This window comes from Fringilla coelebs (assembly GCF_963513975.1).
Source record: "Fringilla coelebs genome assembly, chromosome: Z".
Classification (NCBI taxonomy): Eukaryota; Metazoa; Chordata; class Aves; order Passeriformes; family Fringillidae; genus Fringilla; species Fringilla coelebs.
Window position 1 is genome coordinate 28,569,239 of NC_140031.1, and position 25,735 is coordinate 28,594,973.

Sequence of the window (25,735 nt, forward strand, 5' to 3'; positions counted from 1 at the left end):
TCCCCTCAGCTGAGTGGTGGGTGATAAACACAAACCATGAGATTTTATTTATTGGCTTGGCTTCTGATTTTCAGCCACAGGCTCTTGACTTGTTCATGGCTGATTTTCAAAGATGGGTTTGTGCAATCAAATCCATGGAGAGAGCAAATTGCCCGCCCTTCCCTTTCCTTGCCTGTCCCTTCTGTACCGTTTGCAGCAGTCAATTGGAGTGCTTCAGTCATGTGATTTGTCTCACCAAGTTTCAGTGTTTGTGATTAATCATAGCTTTCCATTGGCACAGTCACTTCCAATTCTTCTGATGCACCCAAGCTACATATGCTAGTGTACAGGCATTTCAGCCTGGTATATCAACTGTGTAAGCATTTTAGATGAAAAAGCTCTGTTCTTTTGAGGCATTTCACAGGTGTTCCCCTGTCAGTTTTTAATTCATCAGCAGCCCCTGACTCTACTCTGTTAATCAAAACTCCATCCTCTTCTCACTCTAAGTCTAGTTGGTTCTGCCTTTGAAGAAAAAAGTACTGTTCCTCCAGAAAGACTTCAGATACATCACAATGCTTTGCATTCCAGTCCCTCTTTGTTATAAAACTTTCTGGTGTTTCTCTTCACAGAGATTTACACTGATAACCTACAACTGCATGGGTCAATTTCTCTCTAAAATATATTTAGTTGGGAGGACATGCTCTTTTTCAATACAAAGGGACTTCGATTTCTGCAATTTCTTAGTCATTAATTTCCTTCTTGGTATATTTAAGAAAAACATTAAAGTATCCAGAACTCCTCTGAATACATCAAGGATCCACCTCATATTTCTATTCAGGAATAAAATCCTGAAAGAAATATTTCTTTTTATTGCTTATGTTATCCAAGCTAACAAGGAACTGATATGCTGTACAGCTTCAAAAGACAGTAAAGCTTCATCTTTAGGGAGAATATGCAGGTACATCTTGGAGCAGGGGAAAAAGAGAAGCTGATGATTAGTCATGATTTTTATGCCTTGTTTATACAGCAGAAGAAATCTTATTAAGCCTAGATAAATACCTCATTGTAAGAAAAGAAAAGCATTTTCAAGAGACCAGTGTTCATGTTCAGAAATAATTATTCCTTTAGATACAGTAATTCACTTTGCTGAAATACATGGTATTTGACATTTCTTTGTTTTTGACAGGAAAAAGTGGCCCTGAATGCAAGCACTGTAGGGCTGATCCAGATAAGGAGTGCCGGTTTTGTTCGTGTTACTTGTGTGGTGGCAAACAGGATGCTCACATGCAGCTCCTGTGTGATGAATGTAATATGGCTTATCATATATACTGCCTGAACCCTCCTTTAAGCAAGATACCAGAAGATGAAGACTGGTAAATATACAAGGATGATTTGTTTACCCACATTGACATTCTGTACATGGTGGTACCTTTTTGATATTTGCACCTCATGAGAGAAAATACTGAAGATGTTTTTAAATTCTGAGTTGTTTCCATCCATCTACTTAATATAAGGTTTGATTGTATTTATCGACAGTTGCTGTTATTCAGCCTTTTCATTTTTTAAAAGCTTCACTGCTTGAGCAATTCTCTTAATGCTCACCCTTCTCTGTGGCTTCATCCTCTGTCCCTGCTGCTGCCCCTGTGCTCTTTGTTGCCTCTACTACATTCATTTTTCATGCTATGGAAGGACGACCATATTGCTACTCTTCATTTCTCATGTAATTACTCTTATGTCTTTATTAGGTGTCTACAATTTACACTGTTCATATTTATCACCTGCCTATGACTTACTTGAGATGCTAATCCTTTATAAATGAGTAATAAATAGAACTTTATTCTAATAAAGTTTTCCATAGACTTCATTAAATGTCTTAAGATGTCTATGAAAATACATTACATGGAATTTCTTTGAACCTTGTGATTATATTTTTTGTCAAAATCTGTGTAAATCTTTTGTAAGTTTAACATTCTCTGTAAATTAATAACTCAATCTCCTACACCTTACTGGATTCCATCATGTTTATTGGTTAATGCCTGATGGTCTACCTGTTTTCTGGGGCAACTATCCTCAGAGGAAAGAATTTCTTACTAAAATCTAAACTAGCTAGAAGGTGCCTGAAACCTTTTCTCCAGACTGAACAGCCCCAGCTCTCTCAGCCTGTCTTCATAGCAGAGGTGCTCCAGCACTCTGATCAACTTGGTGGCCCTTCTCTGGGCTCTTGGCAACAGGTTCATATCTTTCTTGTATTGGGTGCCCCAGAGCTGGATGCAGCACTTCAGGTGGGGGTCTCACAAGAGCAGAGTAGAGGGGTGGAATCACCATCTCCCTTGACCTGCTGTCCACTCTGATTTGGATGCAGCCCAGGATGAGGGTTGGCTTTCTGGGCTGTGAGTGCCCGTAGCTGGATCATGGCAAGCCTTTTGATCACAAACACCTCCTCCTCTCCAGAGCTAGTCATGGTCCATTCTCCAAATTATGAATTTCCAGAAGTTCAATTAGTATAATTAAAATTCATTGGAAAATGGCTGTCAAGCTTTTTAGCTTGTTTTTGTTTACTGTATAACTAAGAATAGGAGCCTTAAAATTTATATATGTAAGTAGACAGGTGCATCTGTGAGTGAAGTCAGAGTGGTAGAGGTACAATTGTGGACCTGGCTTATGTGAGCTAGTTTTGAGATGCTTAGTGTCACCAGCCCTGTACCGTCTTAATGCTTGTCATTATGTAGAAGTGCATTTGCACCGGGCAGAGCAGCATCTCCCACCAAAGAAGAAGTTTGTACCCTCCCTTCTTCCTGCATACTAGCAAAGAGTCATGGTTGTCTGATTCTTAATTTAGAAGCAGTTTGCTTTAGAATTGGGAATACTTCCATTTCGTGTTCTTAGAGTGTAAAATCTGGCAAACTCTATTCAGGGGTTAAGTCTTCACTTTGGGAAAGGAGAAGTTTTGTGGAGATGAAGTCACTCTGTATGTGAAACAGTATTTGATAGTCCCAGTTAAAAAGATATTAAGGCAATATTGTCATGCTATCAAAAACATGGAATTCACCATGTCACTTCACCTTGTTAATTCACCTTGTGAATTTGCATTATGTCATATTTGTTCTTTTAATTGGTCTTATATGCTTTTTCTTTAAGCAGTTGTAATAGCTGTCATGGTATCATAACTTCAGCATCTGACATTATTATTTTTTAATCTGTGTGGCTTCATTGTTTTCATGGTCCAACACCTTTATTGATACAGTGAAATCTATTCCTGTGGACCTTAATCATAAATTCTTCTACTCATATCCACATAAAAAACTTAATAAATCCAAACCAGCAGCAGCAGCAGTAGCAGTAGCAGTAGTAGTAGTAGTAGTAGTTTTGGACCAAATCCAGCCTAGGGGAGCCAGAAACAAGGACATGTCTGTGTATTGTTATTCCTGAACTGGGATAAGAATGTTGTTGGAAACAGCAGAACGACCACTGTGCTGCTTTCCTCTCTTTGCTGTGATCAGTGTATACTAGTATCTCTGCTTTCCTACCAGAATGGATTTGTGTTAGTGTGAGTGAGCCCCAGCATTATATTCCAAATGGCTTCAGTGTCGTGGAGTAAATGAGTGTGTGTTTGTGTGTTTCTATATACATTATGTCATACTTTGGCTCTGTTTGACGTTCAGCAATCTGCAGTGAAATTTGTTGCACAGCCAGCAAAACTAAGGGTAGACTTGGCAGGAGACAGAAACAGAGCATGAGTACTGGTTAGCAGCATATTTTAATCTCAGCTATCTTCTCCTTTACATGATGTAAATGAAGGAGGACTAAATGAAGAGACAATACAGGAGCCATGGGCACCTCTCATATATGTGAGAAAAAATAGTTATATGTTTTGCAACTAGCACTCTACCTTTAAAGATACTGAAAACCCTTTTTAAAAAAAGTTGACAGTATTTGTTCATGTTGAGTTCATTTTTTAAGCTGTAGGCTTCAGCTGCTTAAGACTGGTATATGCTTGCTAGCTTGAAACATTCAGTCAAAATAAACAAATAGACACTATTTTGGCTACCAGAAATGTATTGCCATTATTATGAAGTTAATTGAGAATTTACTAAAACCTTTTTTTAGGTATTGTCCTTCCTGCAAAAATGATTCTAATGAAGTTGTAAAGGCTGGAGAAAAGCTCAAACAGAGTAAAAAGAAAGCAAAGATGCCATCTGCCAGTACTGAAAGCCAGAGAGACTGGGGAAAGGTAGAGTGTGTTTTAGAAACAGCTGTTACTCTGATTGTTCATGTATGTGCTACATCTATAATTTTGCTTACATATGCACTACACAAAATTCAGTACTGGGTTGCACAAACAACAAGACAATGTTTAATCCTGCCTGCTGTCTACTGGCAGTTAAAGCAGTGGAAGGATTACTAAGGTGACTAGAGGTAAAAACAACAACAACAAAAAAAGAAAACTCCCCTCCCAAACCTATAACCACATATTACTTAATTTAACATTCCTTTTAACAATTGTTAACATATTTTGAAATATGTGTTTGTTGTAATAGACAGATTTCATGATCTCTGCATTGAATTTACAAATATTCTTCAATATTGCAATTCATTTGTCTGATTACTTTTGTCTGGTGTATTTTTAGGGCATGGCCTGTGTTGGTCGCACTAAAGAATGCACTATTGTTCCTTCAAATCATTATGGGCCTATACCTGGTGTTCCTGTTGGGACAACCTGGAAATTCAGAGTTCAGGTATGTTGTTTCAGTATTAGCTGTAGTTGAAGGAAGTAAGAGTAATAATGAATGGGTTGGGCACTAAAATAAATTCCAATTGACAATTGCCATTTTCACCAGGACTAAGTAACACAAATACATTATGATTCTAATATTGGAAGTGATGCCAATAGTAGTGACGGTTGAACTATACTGATTTACCATAGAACTTTTTAATACAACTTTTTACATACAACTTAGTGAAAAGTCTGTTGGAATTATGATAAATATATTTCACATGTTAAAATTTTAAGCCAGATATTCAGTGAATAGAATTAAGTATTTTCTGAAGAGTTTTCTTCACATGAACTGATTATCACATGAATGAGGCATAGACTGCAGATTTTGAGAACATTATGTGTTATCACTGTGAACTGACTGTAGGTCAATTTGGTTTTGGTCATATGTAATGGATGTCCAAATCTGCTTTTAGGCAGATGAACAGCTTAAGCCTGTGCAAGTCTGTAGTGCTACTGAAATCCACTATATATTCAGCTTTTGGTATTTTTTTGAACTGTCTCATTTTCTGTTTCAAATATTCCTTAGGCTCTGTGATAAACTAGGTTGATAGAAAAACGGCAGAAAAATAATCCTATCTGGAGTAGATGCGGGCTAATTTTCCCAGTCAATTTTGCATTTTGGTTATGTAAGCACAGTGCTAATACTCAACGAGGGAGGAAAAAACAAAGCAGGGAGGATGGGACGGCTGCATTTTGTGCCAGTACTGATTTTTTTTCTGGTTTATAGTGTACAGCAAGCTACAGACTTTCTCCCTTTTGCTCCAGCCTGATCCAGCTGAAATGATTTTCGGGTTATCTTTCATTTTTCATTGTTTTTTCTAGTCACAAAAAGACATGTTTCTTTGTTTTCTAAATCAGTTAGTTCTTTGTCTCTTGCATGTGTAAATGATTGGAACTGAATGTTTTCTGTCATATTCGGAAGAATAAAACCAGGAGGTTTTAAACTGCTTGAGGAGGGGCAAGCCAAAAATCAAGTGCCTCCTATGATTTGTTTTATGAACTTTTCATCACTTCCTTTCTTTTTGTTGGGTGCCAGATTATGTAAAGTCTAATAAGTAAGAGAGCTTTCTAAAATCACTTGGGTAAACTCAAAGTATCAAAATCAATTTTTATTTTCACTGCTTCAATAGCAATTGGAATTACTAGTTTACCTTTTTGTTATGAGTTCTATTGGTAAGACAAAAGCTAATGCTTTTCAAGTGTTTCTAGTACTGGTAGGAAAAACCAACAGAATTAGAGTGCTGCTTTCATCAGAAAATCCATCAAAAATATTTCATATATATATATATACAGATAGATCGATAGATAGATATAGATATATATATATAGTGTATATATGTGTATATATGCGTGCATATATATATATATGGACTAACTATCAAAAGACAATTATAATTTATGCATAATTAATTTATTTTGAGTACAAATTAAACACCTTGTCATTTTTTTAAAATTGAAATTCTTTCTACGTAGAAGTTAAACTACACTTTTGTTTCTTATATGAACTAGGTTTTTTTAATGACAAAATGAGATTGTCTCAGCAAATCCATGAGAATTTAGTGACTGTATGAGAATTTAAAGACTTCTTTATTTCTGATTTGCATCTTTTTTTATAACACAAACTCTCTTTTCCCTAGAAGGAAATTGACTAAACATTACTTCTGGAGAGAGCATCTGAAGAGCATCTTTGGCATGAATTATTTATCAGTGTTCATCTTTGGGGTGAATCACCTACCAGAAACCTAAATTTAATTGATGAAACCTGAAAATGAAAAGAAGGGAGGGAGGAATGAATTAAAGAATGTTTGATACAACAGGAAAGAGGAATGCAATAGTGGGGCCTTTTTATTCAGCATGGTCATAAATGGTCTGGAAAAACTGGCAAATAGCTGATAAAGTTAAGTGAGAGTGCTAAGTTGTGGATAGCAAACATGGGGCAGGGAAGATTTCTAAGTGTGTAATTTGTAATTGGCTTTCAGCTACTTATACTTCTTGTCATTTAGCAAAGAGATTCTAATAGCTAATTTTGAAAAATATGTCATTTTGATAGTGATCAGAAAAATAAATCAAATACTAAAATATCATCAAATGAAGAGTCAGGAAAATAAAATACATTATTATGAACTGCAACCAGGAAGTATTATTGTGTCCTTGCATGGTTTTCAAACTGTGCACAGCTCTAATCTGATGTTAAAAAGTGCACTTTTGATTAGTTGGATCTTTGATGTATTGTGTTATGAAATTTCAAGACTATAGCAGAAGAGTATAGACTCCCTTGAAAGTTGCTTAGAACTGTAGGTTGGGAAAAGGAGATCAGGAGTGCAAAAAGCAGAACAAGAAAAAGAGGCAAAATCAAGGTCTGGAAGAAGACATGAAGGTAGAAAGAAGTAGTGTGATTGGTTTTATGCTGGAAGCCTTCATTCTGCCAACACTATTTTTATCATAACTTACTGAGAAAATGCATAATTTAATATATAGTCTCATTCTATTTGAAAAGATTGTTTATGGGGCTTTTCTATTAATCAGTAGTTTGAAACCATTGTTAAATTTTTGTGAGAGGGATGCTCCAGCAGACTCTAATGATGTTGCCAGATTATGCTACAGCTGCAGCTTTCAGGTGGCCAGGCTGCAGATTACTTGAACATTTATTACCAGAGAGTTATTCTGGTTGGAGAACTAGTCCATGATCCATGTGGTGTTGCAATGGCTTCTTCTGTTTTCTTGAGCAGTCTGAAAAGATTCCTCTCCACTGGTTACATTTACAGTGTGTTACCTTACGAGTCCCTGACAAAATTATCTTTACACTGGGATCTTCCTAGGTTAAAAATTGTAAAATGCTACCAAACTGGTAGATCTCCTTCTCCTTTGAATTGTTCTAAATGACTGTGCAAGTGGAGTATAGCACTGAGTACAGTCTTATGTACTGCTTATGGAAAAAATCTTGGAGATTTTCCCCAAAGAAGAAAGAGTCCCTTACATCTTCCAGTGTCACCACTGTTCTACATTGTCTACTGGTTTTCTGGGTGTTCTTACTTTTAGCTTTTCTTCCTGAAGAAACAGTGGAATTCACACCTTTAATAGCAGTCTTGCATTAACTGTTGACACAGAAACCTCTGTACAATATTTTGAGCAGAAAATTGATTGTTAAAAGTGGTTGTAGGGGATTGTGTCTTTAAAAAAAATTGCTATAAACTGGCTTTTTTTCTGTTTCCAGGTGAGCGAAGCAGGTGTTCACAGGCCCCATGTTGGTGGAATCCATGGACGCAGTAATGACGGAGCTTATTCACTCGTACTAGCTGGGGGATTTGAAGATGAAGTGGTATGTCATTCATGCAAGCAATGGTCTTGCTGTTCTAATGCATCAAATGTCTGTAAATATAGAGTTGTATTTGGTGTTTAAAACTAATCTTTAGGCAGATATGACTGGAAAAAAAATCTACTGCTGATAAATTAAGTAGTTCTTAGAATTTTGGAGAGAAAAATCTTACCAAATCTTTAAGAATGCTTATGCTCAGATCTATATTAAAGCAAAATGTCAGTAACTGGATTTGACATTTTTTAGGGTAGCTACATTTCAGTATACTTTTGGACTCTGAATTGAGTGTAATATAAAATCTGATAGTGCAATTGTGTGCAAATAATGTTATATGTTCTGCTTTTGACACAATTGAATTACATTCCAAACAGTATTTCTAATTACGTGATAAATTTAATTTAATGAAGCAAGAATAAAAGATATGTGTTACTTGATACTATGAAGTTCTGAAGTTTCTTGGCTCCTGCTAATAAGCACTTTCAGAACTTCTTAGCTTCCTCAGATTCTTTCTCAGAATCTTGTACTATGATCCCTAAAGGTGCTGGGAAAAAATTCTACTTTGGTGTTAACATTTAAGTAGAGCAACAAAAGCAGTTGTGCTGCTAAACAGAAGAGTAACTGTCAATCTTCATCTTGCTGTGCTGTCCAACATTTGTTTATGAAGAGAATACAGTTTTCTTCAATTAAATAATATTTACACGAGGTACATCCTTTCCTGCAGTTCCAGTCCATCAGGTGGAATTTTGAATCTTGGATGAGGTGAAGGATAATGCAGTAAGCAACCTGTTTTTTTTTAAATCACCATAGCTGTCAACCACAAGGAAAAGGGCACTAAAGGAAAAGAAAGTATATGAATGAAATAGCATCAGAATGTTCTATATTCTTTGCCAACAGCATCTAACAGGTGCTGCTGCTGCTGCAGAGTATTGCCTCTGAAGGAATGTGTGTCTCTATTTGAACAAGTGGCATGAGGAGGTACTTGGAGTTTGGATATGGTGTCCTTAGTGTCTCTCCCAGCCCAGGCTCTCAGACCCTGAGAAGAACACTGTTTCACAGTAGTTGTATCTGCTATGCTGGGATGCTTCAGACTCCTCTTTTTATTCTTTTTGGAGATACTGATGTCCCCTTATCTCTGAGGTGGTAATTATTTAATTCAAAATATTAATTGGTAAATTTAATTGGATCCTTTGCATGCCTTTTCAATTCACCTAAGTGATGTTGTGACTATGTGGTTTTGTAGACACCTAAGCACTGTCACAGCCTGAAACACATAAATATTTTTGAAAAGGCATAGAAGAGAAATGTTGCAGAAAATACCCTAAAAACTTATATGAATGTCAGGTTTTTTCTGTTTTCTAAACTAATAATACAAGGGGTGTTTTTTCCCAGTTACATTATTGAGGTTAGTTTTTCTTCTTTCATGTGCCAGGTTTGTCTTCCAATTACTTCAATTTTCCCTTTTTATTTTTTTGAAAAAGGTTGACATTAAACTCCTGTAAGAACATACACAGAAAAATTGAGTCCTGTACTTATAAGTATCCTAAGCACAGTATCTAATTAATCTGAGATGTGAAATTTGAGATTTATTTATTTGAAATAAAATATACACATAAAAACCTCTGCTCACATCTATTCATTTTATTGTATGAGTACCAAAAAAGAGAGGTGACTCTTAATTGAATTTCAATGGTGCAACAGAGATGCTTGTATGTAAACTTTTATAAAATTGAGAAATAAATTCATTTTGCAGGAGTCTTACACTGTTCATAAACTATGTAGTATTTAGGGACACTGATAATGTGTGCCATCTTAATGCACTTCCTATTGCTTTAAATCAACAAAGCCACACTGAGGTAATTACAATACACATTGCAGGAAACTTGAGTTAATTGTCTAATTAACTTGAGTTAATTCAAATCATGACATTTTTATACCATGCTTGTAGAAACTTATAATCCTAGAGACCCAGAATTTTCTCCAGCTTCTGGATGTATTGGAGATTAATAACATTAACAACAACTTTGATCAGTTCTGTCAGATCTACCCTCAAAATTGAGAACAGGTACAGTCATAGCTTATAAAATGCGCATTGGGTGAAATTGTTTTGTACATGACGCTTTACTTCATTTCTAATTACATGCACATAAAATATTTGCACATTAATTTCTCTCCTGAAAATGGGTAACTTTGAATTCTAGTGACAAGTTACATGGCTTACTTATAGTTAGCTTTTATTTTGCATATGTTAATGTTGCTAATCTCTTTGATAGTATTCCTTTGATAAGTAACCATAATAGGAGCATTACCTGAAGAAATTGAGAAGTCTTTCAGCAATTTATACTCTAAGAACAGATTAACATTTACACACTAGATTCTGGACATTAGCACTGATTGTGCAATCACAGTGTTCATGATCAACGTATTCTGATTTGTCTGTTCATCAGATCAAGCAACTGACAAAGTTTAACTTTTGTGTTGAAAACTTGCCCTCTTGTGTCATTGTTTTTATGTATCAAGTTGAAGCTGCTGTTTATTGTCAAAAGTCTCCAGATTCATGTTTCTGCTGGGTTAAGGCAGTGTCGTAAAGAAGGTAAATTAACCATGTTAAATCCAAACAAAAATTGTTTCTTCTGTAAGTGTTGTTTTGCATAGGATCATATGGGAAGTCTCTGAACTGAGATTCAGAATCTCTTGGAGAATAATACCTGGTGTGAGCAGTCGCATCTTCTTGTAAAAGAGACTACAAAAGATAACAGATGACTGTAGTGACTCAAAAGGTGACCCCACGCAATATACTCATTGTTTAGATTTGTTGATATTTTATACCAAACACATTCACTGCCTGGAATGTAGTATTCATAAACCACTTAATGAAATGAATGTCTAATATGAAATGCACATCTTTTAGATTTTAAATGTGTTGCTTTAACTAGAATTATAGTAGGCTAATTAAATTAGTCATACAGATTGCAGGATTTTTTTCCCTCAAAAAACAAATTAGTTTTGGATCTCCAGCTGATAGCCAAAGATAACTGTAATTTATATCTCCTAAGTAAACTCCCTCTACAGGAAAGTGTCTTTGACCTGAAAGGACTGTCTTTGGTGAACCTGGTTCCAAGTCAGAACGGAGTTTTTGTGGAACAAAAGATAATGAATCCACACTGGGTAGCCTGAATTGTTTACATATTAATATTCAGTTTAAAAGCCTGGTAATCCAACATTTTTGGGCACTGTATGGAAAGGAGTAAGAAAAACCTCAGAAAGGAATTCACATACAGTAGTTAACTAGGACTTTGATCTTTTAAAATGTTGCCCTACTTCCATCACCAGTTAGCCACCGTCTGCTGTTTCCTGCTTTGAATCTGTCTTTCTTTCTGTTCAAACATGTACATTAGTGAACACTAAAATGGTGAAATATTTTCTTTGTGGTGGAATGTGCTGTGAAACTGCTAGGTTCTTGCTATCAGGGGCAATTGTGGGGAAGACACAGCAAGAACAATTAATATGTATTCAGGCTCTGCACTTAATGCAAGGGATTCTGATTGATTTACAAATGAAATTTGTACTTTAGCCCTTTCTCTTCAATTGTCACCTTTTACTGCAGTGTTAAACCATGAAATTATCAAAAATAAATCACGCAATGGGCAGATAGGCCAATTCTGTCAGCACTTAATGGATATAGAGTTTAATGGAGATGAATGATGATATGATTCAGTTTCAGATATCCCTACTACTGGGGAAAGAAAATGCTCTCAAATGTAATTGCTTGATAGTTAATAATTGACTTGGATTTAAAAACCTTATTTAAAAGGCTTAGTGCACTTTTAAATCTTTAAAAGATTTTAAAAGGCTTAGGGCACTTTTATTTTACTTTATCCCATAATCAAACTCACCTTTTATTCATAACATTTTACTGAGGTCAAACTGATGAGGGACAATGAATTGATGATATTTGAGAATTTCTTGTACCAAGAAAGCCAATAAATATTTTTTTATTGTTCAAACTGAAGGTTGGAACTCATTTAGAAAATCTGAGTGTGTTTGTAATAGCCTATTACTGATAAATACAATTTTTGCATTATCTGTTGGAACCCAACTTTGCAATCTGAACATAAAAGCAGAGATGTTAATGGAGAGAGAAAATAATTGAGAGTGCTCATGAGATAGTTGATATTCTAGTAACTTGAAGTAGCTAATGTCCCCATCAGCTGGTGCATGAAAGTAATCCATAGAAATAATGTGGTAAAATGATTCAGTGGAATTCAAAATCTTACTTTCTTCATTCTAAATTATTTCTCTGTTAGACTTACAACTGATTATATAACTATGCTGAACAGTGGAGTATGATTTAATACAACAGACTGACTGCTTGTACTGGCTGTCTGAGGCTGGCTTGTAGTACTAGAGCTTCAGGCTTGTCTTCCACTCACATGCCTCAGTATGAGATGCTGGGTCAGTGCTACTGTGGCTGAAGTTCATTTGCTCTATAATGTGATCAAACTTTACAAACAGTTATTAAGAAATAACTTTATGGACACAACGTAAGAAAAAGGGACATACAGAAGGTATTAAGAGAAGACAGTAACAAAGTACTTACTAGCTGTTGAAAGACAGTTTTGGTGCAAGGAAGTGGAATTAAGCTGTGGAAAACAGAAGAGAAGTGGCAGAATTATGTTTTTTAAGGTAAGAAAATGGGAAGAATGTAGGAAGAAGGGAAGGGGAAAGGTAAGACTGTTTTGATGGGCTTTTTGACAGCTATTTTGTTTGTTCAAGGAGAACATACAGACATACAGACAAGGAGAATGTACAGAACATCAGTAACTCCTTTTGGCATATGTTTTCTTTAACTGTTGAACCATTGTCTTCAGTTTTGCTTTCTGATCCTCTTCAGACAAAAATAGCTGTACCAATCTCTTACTGGCTCTCAGTTAAAAGTTGTTGTAGGTGTTTGGGAGATTCTGTATTATCTATAGATAGAACTCAAAGCTGTTGAGAAATTGTTTTGATGAGTCATTACTCTCTAATAGTCCCAAATAATAAGCTGTGAATATTGTACTTCACTTAAAAAGTAAAACACCATAAGCCAAATGAAAGTAGGTACTGTAGGTGTCCCAGTATGTCTCTGGAGTACCATATTTCACTCCTATTTGTCATAGGCACATTCATATCCACATTTATTCCACACTTTAGACACTGGGTCTGTGCATCACTTACTTTTGCCATTTTTGATTTTCATTCTCCACAAGTACTTACGAGTTCTTCTGAGCTTTCTTCCTCTCTTGTTTGACAGTTGCTGTTATATCAGAAATTCAAATGTCCTCCAATTTCTCTTCATCCAGCCCAGATCAATGGCAAGATCTTTGACATTTTCCTTCAGTTCTAGAAACAGTCTTTGTTCCCTGAAATCCTTTCTTTTCTTTTTTTTTCCTAATATATCTGATATGAAAAAAAGGAGTATAGTTTATCTAGAAAATAAAGCAGCAGTGAGTCTTCCTTACATTGGAGGATGTTGAAAAATCCTTGTACCTTGACCTGGAACATATATGCTACATAATTGTTCCTTTTAGCATCCATTTTTATTCCTCTGGATTTTCAATTGTTTGTTTACGCACAGAACACTTTGATAATTAAAGAGAAGCAAATGTAACCCATGAAGTGTGGGATATGCTCCGAAGATGAGCATGTATGCATAGACCTTCTGTCCATAGTGTCTCTTCAAGCACAATGTTTTCAGTTTGCCTGTGGTTAGACTACCACTAGAAAACCACTTAGTCCTTCTTCGAAGATGCTGGAAGTTTGTTGGGTTTAGGCCATTTACATTTAACCCATTTTCCATAGAAGTGTGTGCAAGTAGGAATACTGTTGCATTTCTGCATTGTCTCTTGAAGTTTTTTTTTGGCTAAAGTCAATAGCAATTTGTCCTTGATTTATGTTTTCTGTTATATCAAAAAATAAGTCTATTCCATACTTTCTTCTGATGAAGATTTATCTACAACCTGGTAGTTGATAAACAAAAATTTGTCACAAACCTGTCCTGTCTTTCCTTGTTTTCATACAAAGTGTTTCTGCCTTTCATATATTTTTTCACATTCTTATATATATGTTATATCGGTATTTATCTCAAAATTATGTTTTAAGTAGAGGGAAAAGAAATCACCTTCTGGTTCAGTTTAGTTCTGCTTGTATATCAAAAACTGCCTTAACAGTCTTCCCACCCTGCCACATCAGGAAGATGTTCATGTTTCTTTTGTTGTTTCAAAATCCAGGCCATGCTGGATTCGTGACATTCCAAGATATGTTTTCCCATTTTTCTGAACTTGTCACAGGCTTCTTATTCATTATCAAAATGTGATTTGCTTGAGTGATTGTGATACATGAAGCAAATCCATCCTTTTTTATATTATTATCAGGATCATCCTTGTGTGATCTGTGCATTGTGTTTGACAGTCATGGAAAAATGAAACGTACTCCATGATTAATTCCAATCCTGTGATATTTTATTTTACACAACTTATTTTACATCTTTTCTTAGTAAATGGTTCTTGTCTGGTTGGTCTTTTAAAGTTACTTCATGCTTCAACTTCATGTTTTATACTGTTCTTAACAGTACTACATTCTGTTTCTCTTGGTTTTTAGAGATTTATTTAGTAGACTAAGTAGCCTGTTTTAAGAAAGCATATACCAGAATTTATACATGTCTTTGCTAGGTTTTGAGTATACTTTTTAAATGTACAGCACTTGTATTTTATTATGTACAGATAACAGCAGCTGAATTTCTGCTAGGTTTTCCCTACACAAAATAAAATGAACCTAATTTCTATAATTTATCTATGGTCTTGTTCAACCAGTGTTTCTCTTTCTAACCTTCTCTTTTTCTGCTGTTGTCAGTCATGAAATATGTGTAACAGTCTTTCACTGGATCCTAAATAATGTCAGACTTTTAATAGTGGTAAGAAATTGACTGGATTTTATTACTGCACAGATATTCAGAATTTTGCTATAAAAATTCATTAAGCATTTTTTTGGTATTAAATTGCTATATGCTAAGTACCAAAGAAATAACATATTAACTATATATGTAGTCTGTATATTTATGTATTTCTGGAAATACATTCATTTCCCAGGAGTAATATGAAATTCTGGGACAAACTTAGTACAGAAAATAGAAATACAGGCTTTTCTTAAGAGTGTTTAGATTTTGACAGTTTTCATAGCTCATGGTAAAAGATTTTATCAACCTTCCTTCAATTTCATGAAAATTCAACATTGGAACTATAGTACAGAATTATTTTAGCTTACAAAATAAGAATCTAAATGATTTTAAACTCTTACTGAGTCAGAAGAGCTGGGATTACTATTTCATTAAAGCACCTGCTTTGTACATAAGTCAGCACTCTATGTACTTACTAGCACTGAGCTCCTTGCACAAGCTGAAATTACTGCCATGATCCATCCAAGGTAATTATTCTGTATTTTACAAACATGATACTCTTGTAAACACAATGAAAGCTCAAGAGCAAGTAGGTACTTGCTAGAATATGTTCCTCAGATTTTTTTTTCTCAAAATAGCTTTATAAAAAATGCCAAAGTAGCATTTTTTAATGCAGGCATTTTTTTTTTTAGTCAGAATTGTTTTGGTGAAGAGGTTATATCTAGACCAGTAGTTTTGTGCTGGTGCAGCTGCTGTAGGATGGCGATAATGAAATTGGAAACATGTCTTTCATGGCCTGGATGACAGTTTTTCTCTGAGTAAATAGAACAAATGAAGTTGCTTTTTCTTTTTTTTTTTTTTTTTTCTTTTAATTGAGTTACTTTACTTTAGACCGTTAAACCAAAGGATAATCTTCTTGCACAGGATCGAGGAGATGAGTTCACTTACACTGGGAGTGGAGGTAGAGATCTTTCTGGCAATAAAAGAATCGGAGAACATTCATTTGATCAGACATTAACACACATGAATAGGTAAGTAAGTTTTGAAAATAAAACCTAAAGGTATTCCAATACAAAGAGTTGGGTAGTAGGGCTTTAATTTATAACTAACATTTTGCTGTATTTTTTCTCTTTTATACATGCTGTGTTCATAAACAGCAATGCCTGTTGCTTCTAAGAGGTCGAGCATTATGATTGTTGCTTTAAAGGAACACTTGCCTCAGTAAATACATTGCTGTATTGTTGCTGCAGCTTGCAGTCATGCCTCTGGTTGAAATTGTTCTACAGTCACACTGAGAGGACTCTGTTTTAATTAAATGAGAAGTTTGTCAAAACTCTTGAGCAGAAGTTTTCTAATTCTGGATGTCTCTTTTTTTACGTTTCTTCTCTTGTGGGTAAATCAGTTATAAATTTAAGGAGGAAGAAAGCATGTTCCTTTTCCTATGATAAAAGAAATATTTTCTATTTTGCTAGCCCTTTCTTTTATTATATTTTTCTTTGAAAAGCAAGGAATTAGGGTGCAGCTTTATTAAAACAGGTACTTGAAAGAGAACATATATCCAGAGGAAGAATTAGACATCTGCCTGAAGTGTTCTTCTGTCCTCCAAAAGCTGGCCTGAACAAAGAGTACTCCATATTTTTCTGCTTCTAAGAGCATAATCTGTTACACAACTGATCTCTGAACACCTGTGAGATGCTGAGAGTCACTGAGAACTTTCGTTTGCCACGTCTGCATTTAGATAGGTTCTGCTGCTCTCAGACAGGCTGGAGAGGGATTTTTTTCAAGCTGTCTAGAGGAGAAAGAGGAAAAGCCTGACTTGGCTGCTGAGAAAGGGAGGGGAAGGGACACGTGATGTGAAAATTAACAAGATCAGGGAGGGAAGAAAGATGGAAGTAGGTTTAAGCAATAGCTTTACAAACATATTTAGTGAGTAGAATGAAGTTGTTTTGGGACACAGAATTAAAGCTGTATCCCAAAACAATTTTCATGTCAGCATCTCTGTCCTCTTAGCAAATAAAAAGCCACAGGCAAAACTACTTAGCTGTGAAGGCATTAGTGCATATGGAGTAAGAATGTGCTGTTCTCATTTACTGAGCTTGATACAAGTTTTCAAGCACTTTGATACAGAAGATTGTGATGATTCTATGTAGTTGAATCTGTATTGGTTTTGCTTGTCCAGATAGTTTTGCAAGTTTTGCTTTTATATGGAAAAAAATTTTAAAGTTGGCACAGTATGCCTGTCTCTTAGTGTTCTCTACAATGTGGGTTCTATACTTGTACCATGTCCGTTTATAACCCATATTATTTCTTCTGTTTTGAGATCGATCATTTGTGTTGTGGCGGATTCTGAAGGGTTTTCAATCCATTCAAGTCAGGCTGTGGTAGTAGAAATACTGTTTCTCATAGCAGCTTGGTCATACTCTCTTGCTCCAGGTTTCTAGAAAAGGGTCTCTGTGGGTAAATTAAAGCTTTTAATTAAAGCTCTAATTAGCTACTATCATTCTTAGTTCTTCTCTGAGGTATTTTATGTATCATGTGAGAGAGGTATGGTATTTAGAGCTTTTTTGAATGGTTATTATGTACTTTTTTTCTCTATATGTTTTTCGTCATATTCATTACTTTTGCGTACACCAAAAGTCTATTGATGAGGGATAGCAGCACAGCCTTTTATTATAATTTTAATTTCCTCAATTTTATTTAGGAAGGGATTAATTTTAAAAAGGAAGAATATTAAGTGTAAAAGGATTGGTTTGTTTTCTAGCAATTTCATGTGAGTTTTCATCTGGAACCTAGACAACTTATTTAGTGCTCCCATCTTTTTTTCTTACCATGCATTTTAGTGTGGACCTCATTTTTTTCATCAGTTCTGCTAAAAAACATACTGAAAGGTCTATGCTGCTTGATAAAGCAAAATTAGACAAGGGAAACACATATGACTTAATTATGTTAACTCTCAAAACTCTGCTGGGTGAAGCAATCTAGCTTATGAAGAATTTAAATGTCTTTCTAGGGCATTGGCCCTTAACTGTGATGCCCCACTGGATGATAAAAATGGAGCAGAGTCAAAGAATTGGAGAGCTGGTAAACCAGTTAGGGTAGTGCGCAGTTCAAAAGGACGGCGGATCAGCAAATATGCCCCAGAGGAAGGCAACAGATATGATGGCATTTACAAGGTATTCTGATCTCTAGAACATAAAATTACTTGTAATCTGTTTTAAAAAGCTTCATATGTATTAGTCTGCAAATTCTTCATTATTACTTGAAAGAAATAGTTCCTTTTTTCTTTGTTTGAGCTTTTTAGCTTTAGTTTGTTCTGCAAAGTGAACCAAAATGAAATTATTCAGAGCAGTGATAATAGAACATAATCTGTAATAGGATACATAAGATTGAATATGTAAGTTGCTTTGTGTGTGCTTATTGAGTTAAATTCATCCCTGAAATCGGATTATTTCCTTATTTCTTCAGTCCTTCCAGCTGTATCCTAGCCTTTTGTCTGTTTAAAGACTTCTTTGTTTCTGAAACAAAGGAGTGTGCCTTCTAAGACCACTGTATGTATAAGAAATACAAAAATTTCACAGCTGAGGGAAGAACTTCTATATATAATAATAGTAATATATAAATCAGTCTTGTCATTTCTTCTTGAACAATTAAAGTATGATGATGTGCATATGTTTGACTTTTGATAAAATAATGTCAGTAATTTTATATTGTTCTTTAGGTGGTGAAATACTGGCCAGAAATTGGAAAATGTGGATTTTTAGTTTGGCGCTATCTTCTGAGGAGAGATGATGTTGAGCCTGCACCTTGGACTTCAGAAGGAATGGAGCGGTCAAAAAAGCTTGGCCTAAGCGTACAGGTTGGCATCACAACTCGGACAGTTGTTTTTATTCTTAGTTCTAGTAAACAAAATCCTGAGAAAGAAATTGGTTAAATTAAAGCTCCCTTTTTTCCTTGTACTTCACTGTGGCAGCTTTAGACACTAAAAACCAGTAAAGATTATAAGCAAATTGAAAGAATCCTGTAATAGTGACACAGCAGATGGAACTGCAAATGAAGCTTTCTCCCCTAGCAATAAATTGGTTTGTCTATATGGATTGGAAAATCAGAATTTGTGTCCAATTTTGTGATTCTTAGGCTGGAACAAGTTTTTCTACAGGTGACTAGAGTCTGTCTGAGAAACCAAAAAAAATGGTGCATTTTTAAGTATTTTCGACATGTGACTGGTAGTTTGTATAAATAGTGTATTTTAGGCACAGACATAGGCTGATCCATGAAAATTTTGGCACTGCAGAATCCATTAAAGATGGGAAGAAGGAAAGAATTAATATATATTCTTGGCAATGGAATAGTACATTGCATTTTACAGCATACCATCATCTCCCCAATTTATATAGTTTGTAAACACACAGGTACAGATATACTGTTTAATACAACTGAGTATGGGTTAGGTTCTTTGACTTGACTATGCTCTCTTAATGACAGTTACTAATTTAAATGTTTTCTCTATCCTATAGGATTTTAAAATTATTTTGTAATTATTTTACTATGTAGTCATAGGGATCTAAAGTCTTTTACATGTTATTCCTTTTGGTATTTGATTATTCCTGTATGTCAGTGATTTTTGTTTTAAATCTGTGCTTTTTAATTTTAGTATCCAGAAGGTTATTTGGAAGCCATGGCTAGTAAGGAGAAGAAAGATAAGGTTAAAAAGCAAACTGTGAAACAGGAGCCAAGCAGCCAAAGTAACGGAAACCAGAAAAGGACAATTGATGATGGTATTTCTTTTTTACTTTTTATAGCATTCATCAGGGAAAGTCTGTCGTGTTATAATTGCCATGAACTAAGCCATGAAATATTTGTGGAAGTGTGAAGCTGTTTGTGGTGGTTTTGTATTAGAGGCACTCACGGAAGCGACCTTCTAAAGGAAACTGCTAGCAGTTAACTCCGTGTCTGACAAAAAAGACCAATCAGTAATTAGCTTTGAAACTTATAAATCTATTGAACCACTAAGAAAACTGTACACGCCTCTGTGAAGACACATGTTATAAGAAGACGAAAAAGCCCAAGAGGGTCTCTTTCCCTTCTGGCCGGCAAACAAGTAGAGCAGCCGCGGGGCCGGGCTGCCGCTTCCGCGGGGCCGGGCTCCTTCCCGGGCTGCCCCCGGGCCCCGCCAGCCGCCGGGCGCGGGGAGGGGAGGCCGCGGGGCCGAGGCCGGGCGGGGCAGCGGCTGCAGCTGCTGCTTCTTGCCGATACTCAACCCTGACCGCCCGGGCCGGGCCGGCTCGGTCCAGATTCCACCACCATTTAAGTTCGTCCGCGATCACCAGGCAGGGGGAGGGGAAGCCATAGGCCCCCTGGCGTATGATGCTGAGTTCTAGCCTGGCTGCTGAAATCCTAGCCGCTCCCCCGCCAAGCACGGCCGCCGAAGAAAGCCTCTACCACAAACAACTCCAGCACCGCTCAGCAGAAATCACATCTGCAGGCCCTGCGCAAGATATTAACCGGTTTTATTACACAAATAAAACCTACAAACATCAATTCTCTCTCTCTCGAGTGAAAGAAAAGGAAAGATTGAAAATACGGAGAGAACAACATGAAAGTCAGTAAAAGGAAGTAAAGTCCCAGATGGGAGGGATTTAAAGAGATGCCTTAATTCTAGGCTAAAATCCTCTTAATAAGGCTATGAAGAAGATATAACTGCTATATCAGACTCTTTTTTCCCTATAACCCATTAAAAAATAGGAGATGAATAATTCAAATTGTAGATATCTAACAAAAGCCTCCATGCTAAAGCAGATGTTAAAATAGCTGTAGTCCCATAAGTTTGAACAAAAAGAGAGAAGAGTGATAATGACCCTATGCTCCCAGGGAGAGAAGAAGAAGACCTCTGTTCCCAGAAATTAAGATTATTTCAAAGATAGATAAAGAAAACCTTTGCTCTTAAACAGCTCATCTTTAAAATAATACCCTGTAAATTAACATGGTCCATAAATGCAGTTTTGGGAAAAGCTGTAAAAATGGGAGGGACTTCATGATTACAGGCTTTCCAGGCAACTGCTATTTGTAAAAATGAAAAGCCAGAAGAGAACAGTTTTCTTCTACAGAGGTCTCCATAAATTAACAAGAAGAGCTCCTCTCCCTAAGTAGACTATACAAGACTATTCTAAAAGTAATAAACTGACTGAATTGTTTCTGTACATTGTGAGTAAGAAAAAAAAGAAGGGAGAAAAGAAATGTTCTAAAGGTTTTATTCTAATTCTTATTATTCTTTCTTTTAGTTACTGTTAATAAACTTTTCTTCATACCCTTTTCAAGTTTTGAGCCTAATTTGCCTTCCTCCTAATCCTTTCTCACAAGAAATAAATAAGTAAATTCTAGTGGGTGCACTGACTTTTGGCCTACGCCAAACCCATTACACTGTTTGGAATACTTACGGAAATGCATAAGCACATGCTCTTTAATTAAGTGGTAGTGTAGGGGTCTTAATCCTTTTTACTGCTCCTACTATGTTTTTTGCTCTCAGGCTCTGCAAAAAAATGAAAATTCTTCTCTGCAACTCTGTGCTGCAATCCAAAACAATGATGTATAGTATGAGTTGGAGTAGGAATTTGCTTGCTGTATTTCATGCATGTAATCCATATTAACCCATGTTTTCTTCTAGAAAGAGTTTTGTCTTTCCCTTCTATTAGTTCAGACTAACACTGTTGTTACTGGGTCTGATGGTCACCATGTTAAGCAGGTACAGAGGAGCCTACAAATACACCCAAAGCCATGAGGATGGGAGATGGAGGGAAAGGAGAAGCTTTCCAGCTGACCCAAGAGCAGCAATGGCTGATCAGAGAAGACTGCATGAACCAGAAGCTGTGGGATGAAGTACTTGCTTCTCTTAAGGAAGGACCAGTATGTTTGTTGCATGCATAATTTTTATTCTTTGCATTTTCTTTATATTATTAAGAGAAATCTTGAGTCCCTCTTAAAACCTTCTTTGTTTTGGAACTTCTGCTAAATACAGACTGTCTTGCATTAGTTTTATTTGTAAGACTTGTATTTCAAGAAAATGTCTAGCTTGTGCAATTTGCTCTTGAGAGATGGGTTAATGCCTCCACAATAGAGACCTTTTCTTGCTCAAAAACCATCCTGAAGTTAAAAGTGCATTTTTATTTGTTTTCATTTTTGAAGAGAGCATGTTTTCTCTGATATAATAAATGTAATTTTATGCTGTGCTAATGTCAGAAATCAGACATGAAGAAAGATGATTTTAGTCACTAGGCTTTGTTTAGACAGAAAATAATTTTATGACAGATTCCAACCAGAAACATATGCCCCATTCCTCAAAGTGTTCAAGGCCAGGCTGGATGCGGGCTATGAGCAACCTGGTCTAGTGGAATATTCCCTGCCCATGGCAGGGGGGTTGAAATAGGGGTTATTTAAGATCTCTGCCAACCCAAACCATTCTCTGATTGTTATAGTTTGTTAAGTTGTAGAAGAGCAGGGAAATAAAGCCATTAAGGACCTGCTTCCTGATTACTTCTAGAAAGCTGTGCTCAGAGATATGATGGACTTAAAAACTTCTGGAAGTACATCATCTTTATGTAGTAAGTGGCATTTGTGAGACCTGTAATAGAGTTTGTCTCTTCTGTTCCTGTGCCCTACATTAGAATTTCCTGAAGAAACTGGAACAATCCTTTATGTGTGTCTGCTGCCAGGAGTTGGTTTACCAGCCAGTGACAACAGAGTGCCTCCACAACGTCTGTAAAGTAAGAATAAACTCCCTTGCTCTGGGCTGTTTTCTTGGCTCTGAGACACCAGTCACCAAACCATATGCATTTTAGAAAGACAATAATAATTGCAGAACATTCTGAGCAAAAACAGGCAACAAGTTTCCATTCAGTGTTTGCTGTGTAAACACCTTAATTTTGTGTAATAAGGAGTGGAAGTATGTTCCATATAGTTTCTGATAGACATAATGAATGAGGTTTACCATTGCGGTCATGCCTTTGTGCTCAGTGGAGGTGTGCTAGGAATTGGTTAGGTCCACAGGTTAGATTTTGGCACAATATCAGTGATTTAATTTTACATAATTTTACAAGAGATAAAACCAGATTTTATAACTCTTTATTAAAAATTGTGAAAGGGTGGAGGATAAATACCCAAAAAACTTATTTGGCCTCATTCAGAGAAAGTTATGTTGTCCTGTTAATCTTGGCATTGCTTGGCATGTTTGGTAGGAGACCATGAATGTCAGTACATTACTTACGTGTCTCAAAATCTTGATCAGTTGGAGATATAATCTAAGAAGTGTGGAATCAAATTTGTGCTAAAGTTAATTTTGTACCAGTTAATTTCTGGTATGTACAGAATCATGCCCTGGATTGTGCATATTTGAATGGTGCCTGCCATACCTAGTATTTCTGCCTGAGGCCCTAAAAGGACTCAAACTATTATCATCCTAGTACAGTATTGGTAATGCAACATTGCTGTTTAAGAATATACTACTCCAGTAAAAATCAGGGTGTTGTTACGTGTGGCCTGCACACATGGAACAATTATGTCTCTTTGAAAAACATAAGAAATGTTGTGGAGTTAAAATTTAGAATTGTAGAAATTGAAAAACCATGATAAAAAGAAAGAAGAGAAAGCTGAATGGCAACAAACCCAGAAAGCATGGTATTTGAAGATATCAGTACATATTTGAGAATTCAATATAACATCCAGTTAAAGTTGTAAGGAAGTTTGATAGTAAGCTGCTATTGCTGTTTATACAGAGATCTGCCCTGCCCTAAAAAATTTTAGATGCTTATCAGTCTGCAGTAATGAAGTAAGGATGACAGCACAGGTGCTAATGTGTTACAGATTGTATTATCCTGCATGTATCTGTAAGGCTAAACTGGGTCTGTTGTGATGAGTTAGATGGAGATTGCTACATAAACAGTACACATGGTATATTCATCTTCCTCTGATATGAAGGTCTGGAAAAATATAGCAATCTGTGAAGCTGTAAGGAAGCTAAGGATTGGCTGTGACTTACAGGAAGGCGTTAGTGGAAATGAAGGGGATACCTCATTAGTGATTTAATTCCTCCCAAGCATGGAGAAGAGTTCCTTGGCTAGGACATTTTAGTCATGGGTAGAATCAGGCACCAGAGGGCTTGGCAAAGACTTCTTTTTTCTGGTAGTACAGCAGATTGTGCCTTTGGTTTATAGTGATTCCTTACTTTTCTCTGTTTAAGGCATCAGTCTATGAGAAAGTTCCCACAATTTACTTCTCTGTCTTTGTATGTCCTAGAGTTGTTTACAGCGCTCCTTCAGAGCCGAAGTGTTCACCTGCCCTGCCTGCCGCTATGACTTGGGAAAGGGCTACACCATGGCTCCCAACAAGATCCTGCAGACACTACTGGACCAGTTCTTTCCGGGTTACAGTAAAGGACGATGATGTGCTCAGTCCCTTCTGTACTTCTCCCAGTGACTCTATAGACAGTAAAGGGGAATAAACATGGGAAATTCAGCAGGGGACCAGCCAGCTTGATGGGACTCAATATATTGTCACTTTTTGAAGCACCTAACCCTCTTCCCCTCATAGCCATTTCTTGGTGTTGTGAGAACTCTAATTCTCAGCTGTCTTTTAAAACATCAAGGGTAGTTTTGGCCAGTTAGTGAACAGTTTTTAAAGAAGGAAAAAAAAAAAAAAAAAAAAAAGAGAGAAAAAAATAAAAGCCTCAGCTCTTACTGGCCTAGCTGATGCTTAATTTATGATTTGTTTTTTTGTGACTACCTCAGGACAGAGGAAAGTAAATTGTGTCAAACAATGAAACAATGTTGGGGATAAAAAATAATTAGTGATGTTTTAGCTACACACTGCCTCCTGAATATTAGTTGTGCCTGGTCCATGTGGTTTGATTTACAATAAAAAGAACCCAATAACAAAACCCAAACCAAAAGAAAAACCCACAAAAAACCAGGAAAAAGAAATAGATTCAGCACTTAAGCCATTTGGATTAAACAGCAAGTTCTGTGGTGTGCATAATCCCTTTTTTGTCTTTTTCTTCTATTATGCTGTATTTTTTTGCAAGAACGGGCTGATTTTTAGTCTATTTTTGTGAGCTTCATTGTGCTTTTCTTGTATCTTATGCAAGTTGACTACTAATGACTAATGAGAACAATATGAATGCATTGTTGCTGCATTAGTGTAAAGTGATCTGTGTTTTTTGCACTTAAAGAGGGTATTAAGACACTCTAATTGTGTAAAAAATAGTTCATATAAAAAAAGCCACTTCTGTATTAGTTAAACTGTATGCTTTTAGTAGGTCTTGTATCAGTGGCAATACATCTACACAGCATTAAAGGCAGTGCTAGCTTGGAGAAGGTTCAAATCGCTTCATATTGTGATCTGAAATTTTATATACAATTTATTTCCCCCCCCCCCCAAAATATACCTTATTAAATATTTTATGATTCAGAAAATTTGCTAATTTTGTTTTTACTATTATTCACTTAATTAAGTCATGAGATTTTTACAGAATTTATTTTTCAGATTACTAAATGCTTTCTTAGGTGGCCTGATTTTTCAGGTGTGAGGCTTTATATTCCTTAACTCATTTCTCAGTTAAAAGAACACTTTATTTTAAAAAAGGCTGAACTCCAAACCAAGACCCAGCGATGACATTGATACCCTTGGATTCACTCACAGCCTGTAGCAGTACTCTGTCCATGTCCCAGAATGGGACAGAGCCTGT

General features: G+C 36.1%; 1 protein-coding gene across 3 annotated transcripts in view; it reads left to right on the plus strand.

The window, feature by feature from the left end:
- Positions 1-25,413, plus strand: part of UHRF2 (ubiquitin like with PHD and ring finger domains 2) — a 79,459-nt gene extending 54,046 nt beyond the window's left edge. Inside the window, exons 6-16 of one of the 3 annotated variants that reach the window (XM_084225581.1) lie at positions 1,166-1,352; positions 4,087-4,210; positions 4,608-4,715; positions 7,971-8,075; positions 15,928-16,034; positions 18,014-18,176; positions 18,722-18,859; positions 19,655-19,778; positions 21,740-21,903; positions 22,662-22,760; positions 24,289-25,413. In XM_084225581.1, the coding sequence (XP_084081707.1) occupies positions 1,166-1,352; positions 4,087-4,210; positions 4,608-4,715; positions 7,971-8,075; positions 15,928-16,034; positions 18,014-18,176; positions 18,722-18,859; positions 19,655-19,778; positions 21,740-21,903; positions 22,662-22,760; positions 24,289-24,435 (1,466 nt within the window). In that variant the 3' untranslated portion in view covers positions 24,436-25,413. The remainder of the gene's footprint in view (positions 1-1,165; positions 1,353-4,086; positions 4,211-4,607; positions 4,716-7,970; positions 8,076-15,927; positions 16,035-18,013; positions 18,177-18,721; positions 18,860-19,654; positions 19,779-21,739; positions 21,904-22,661; positions 22,761-24,288) is intronic. The other 2 variants (XM_084225582.1, XM_084225583.1) reach the window with 2 other exon arrangements.
- Positions 25,414-25,735: the final 322 nt, after the last annotated feature.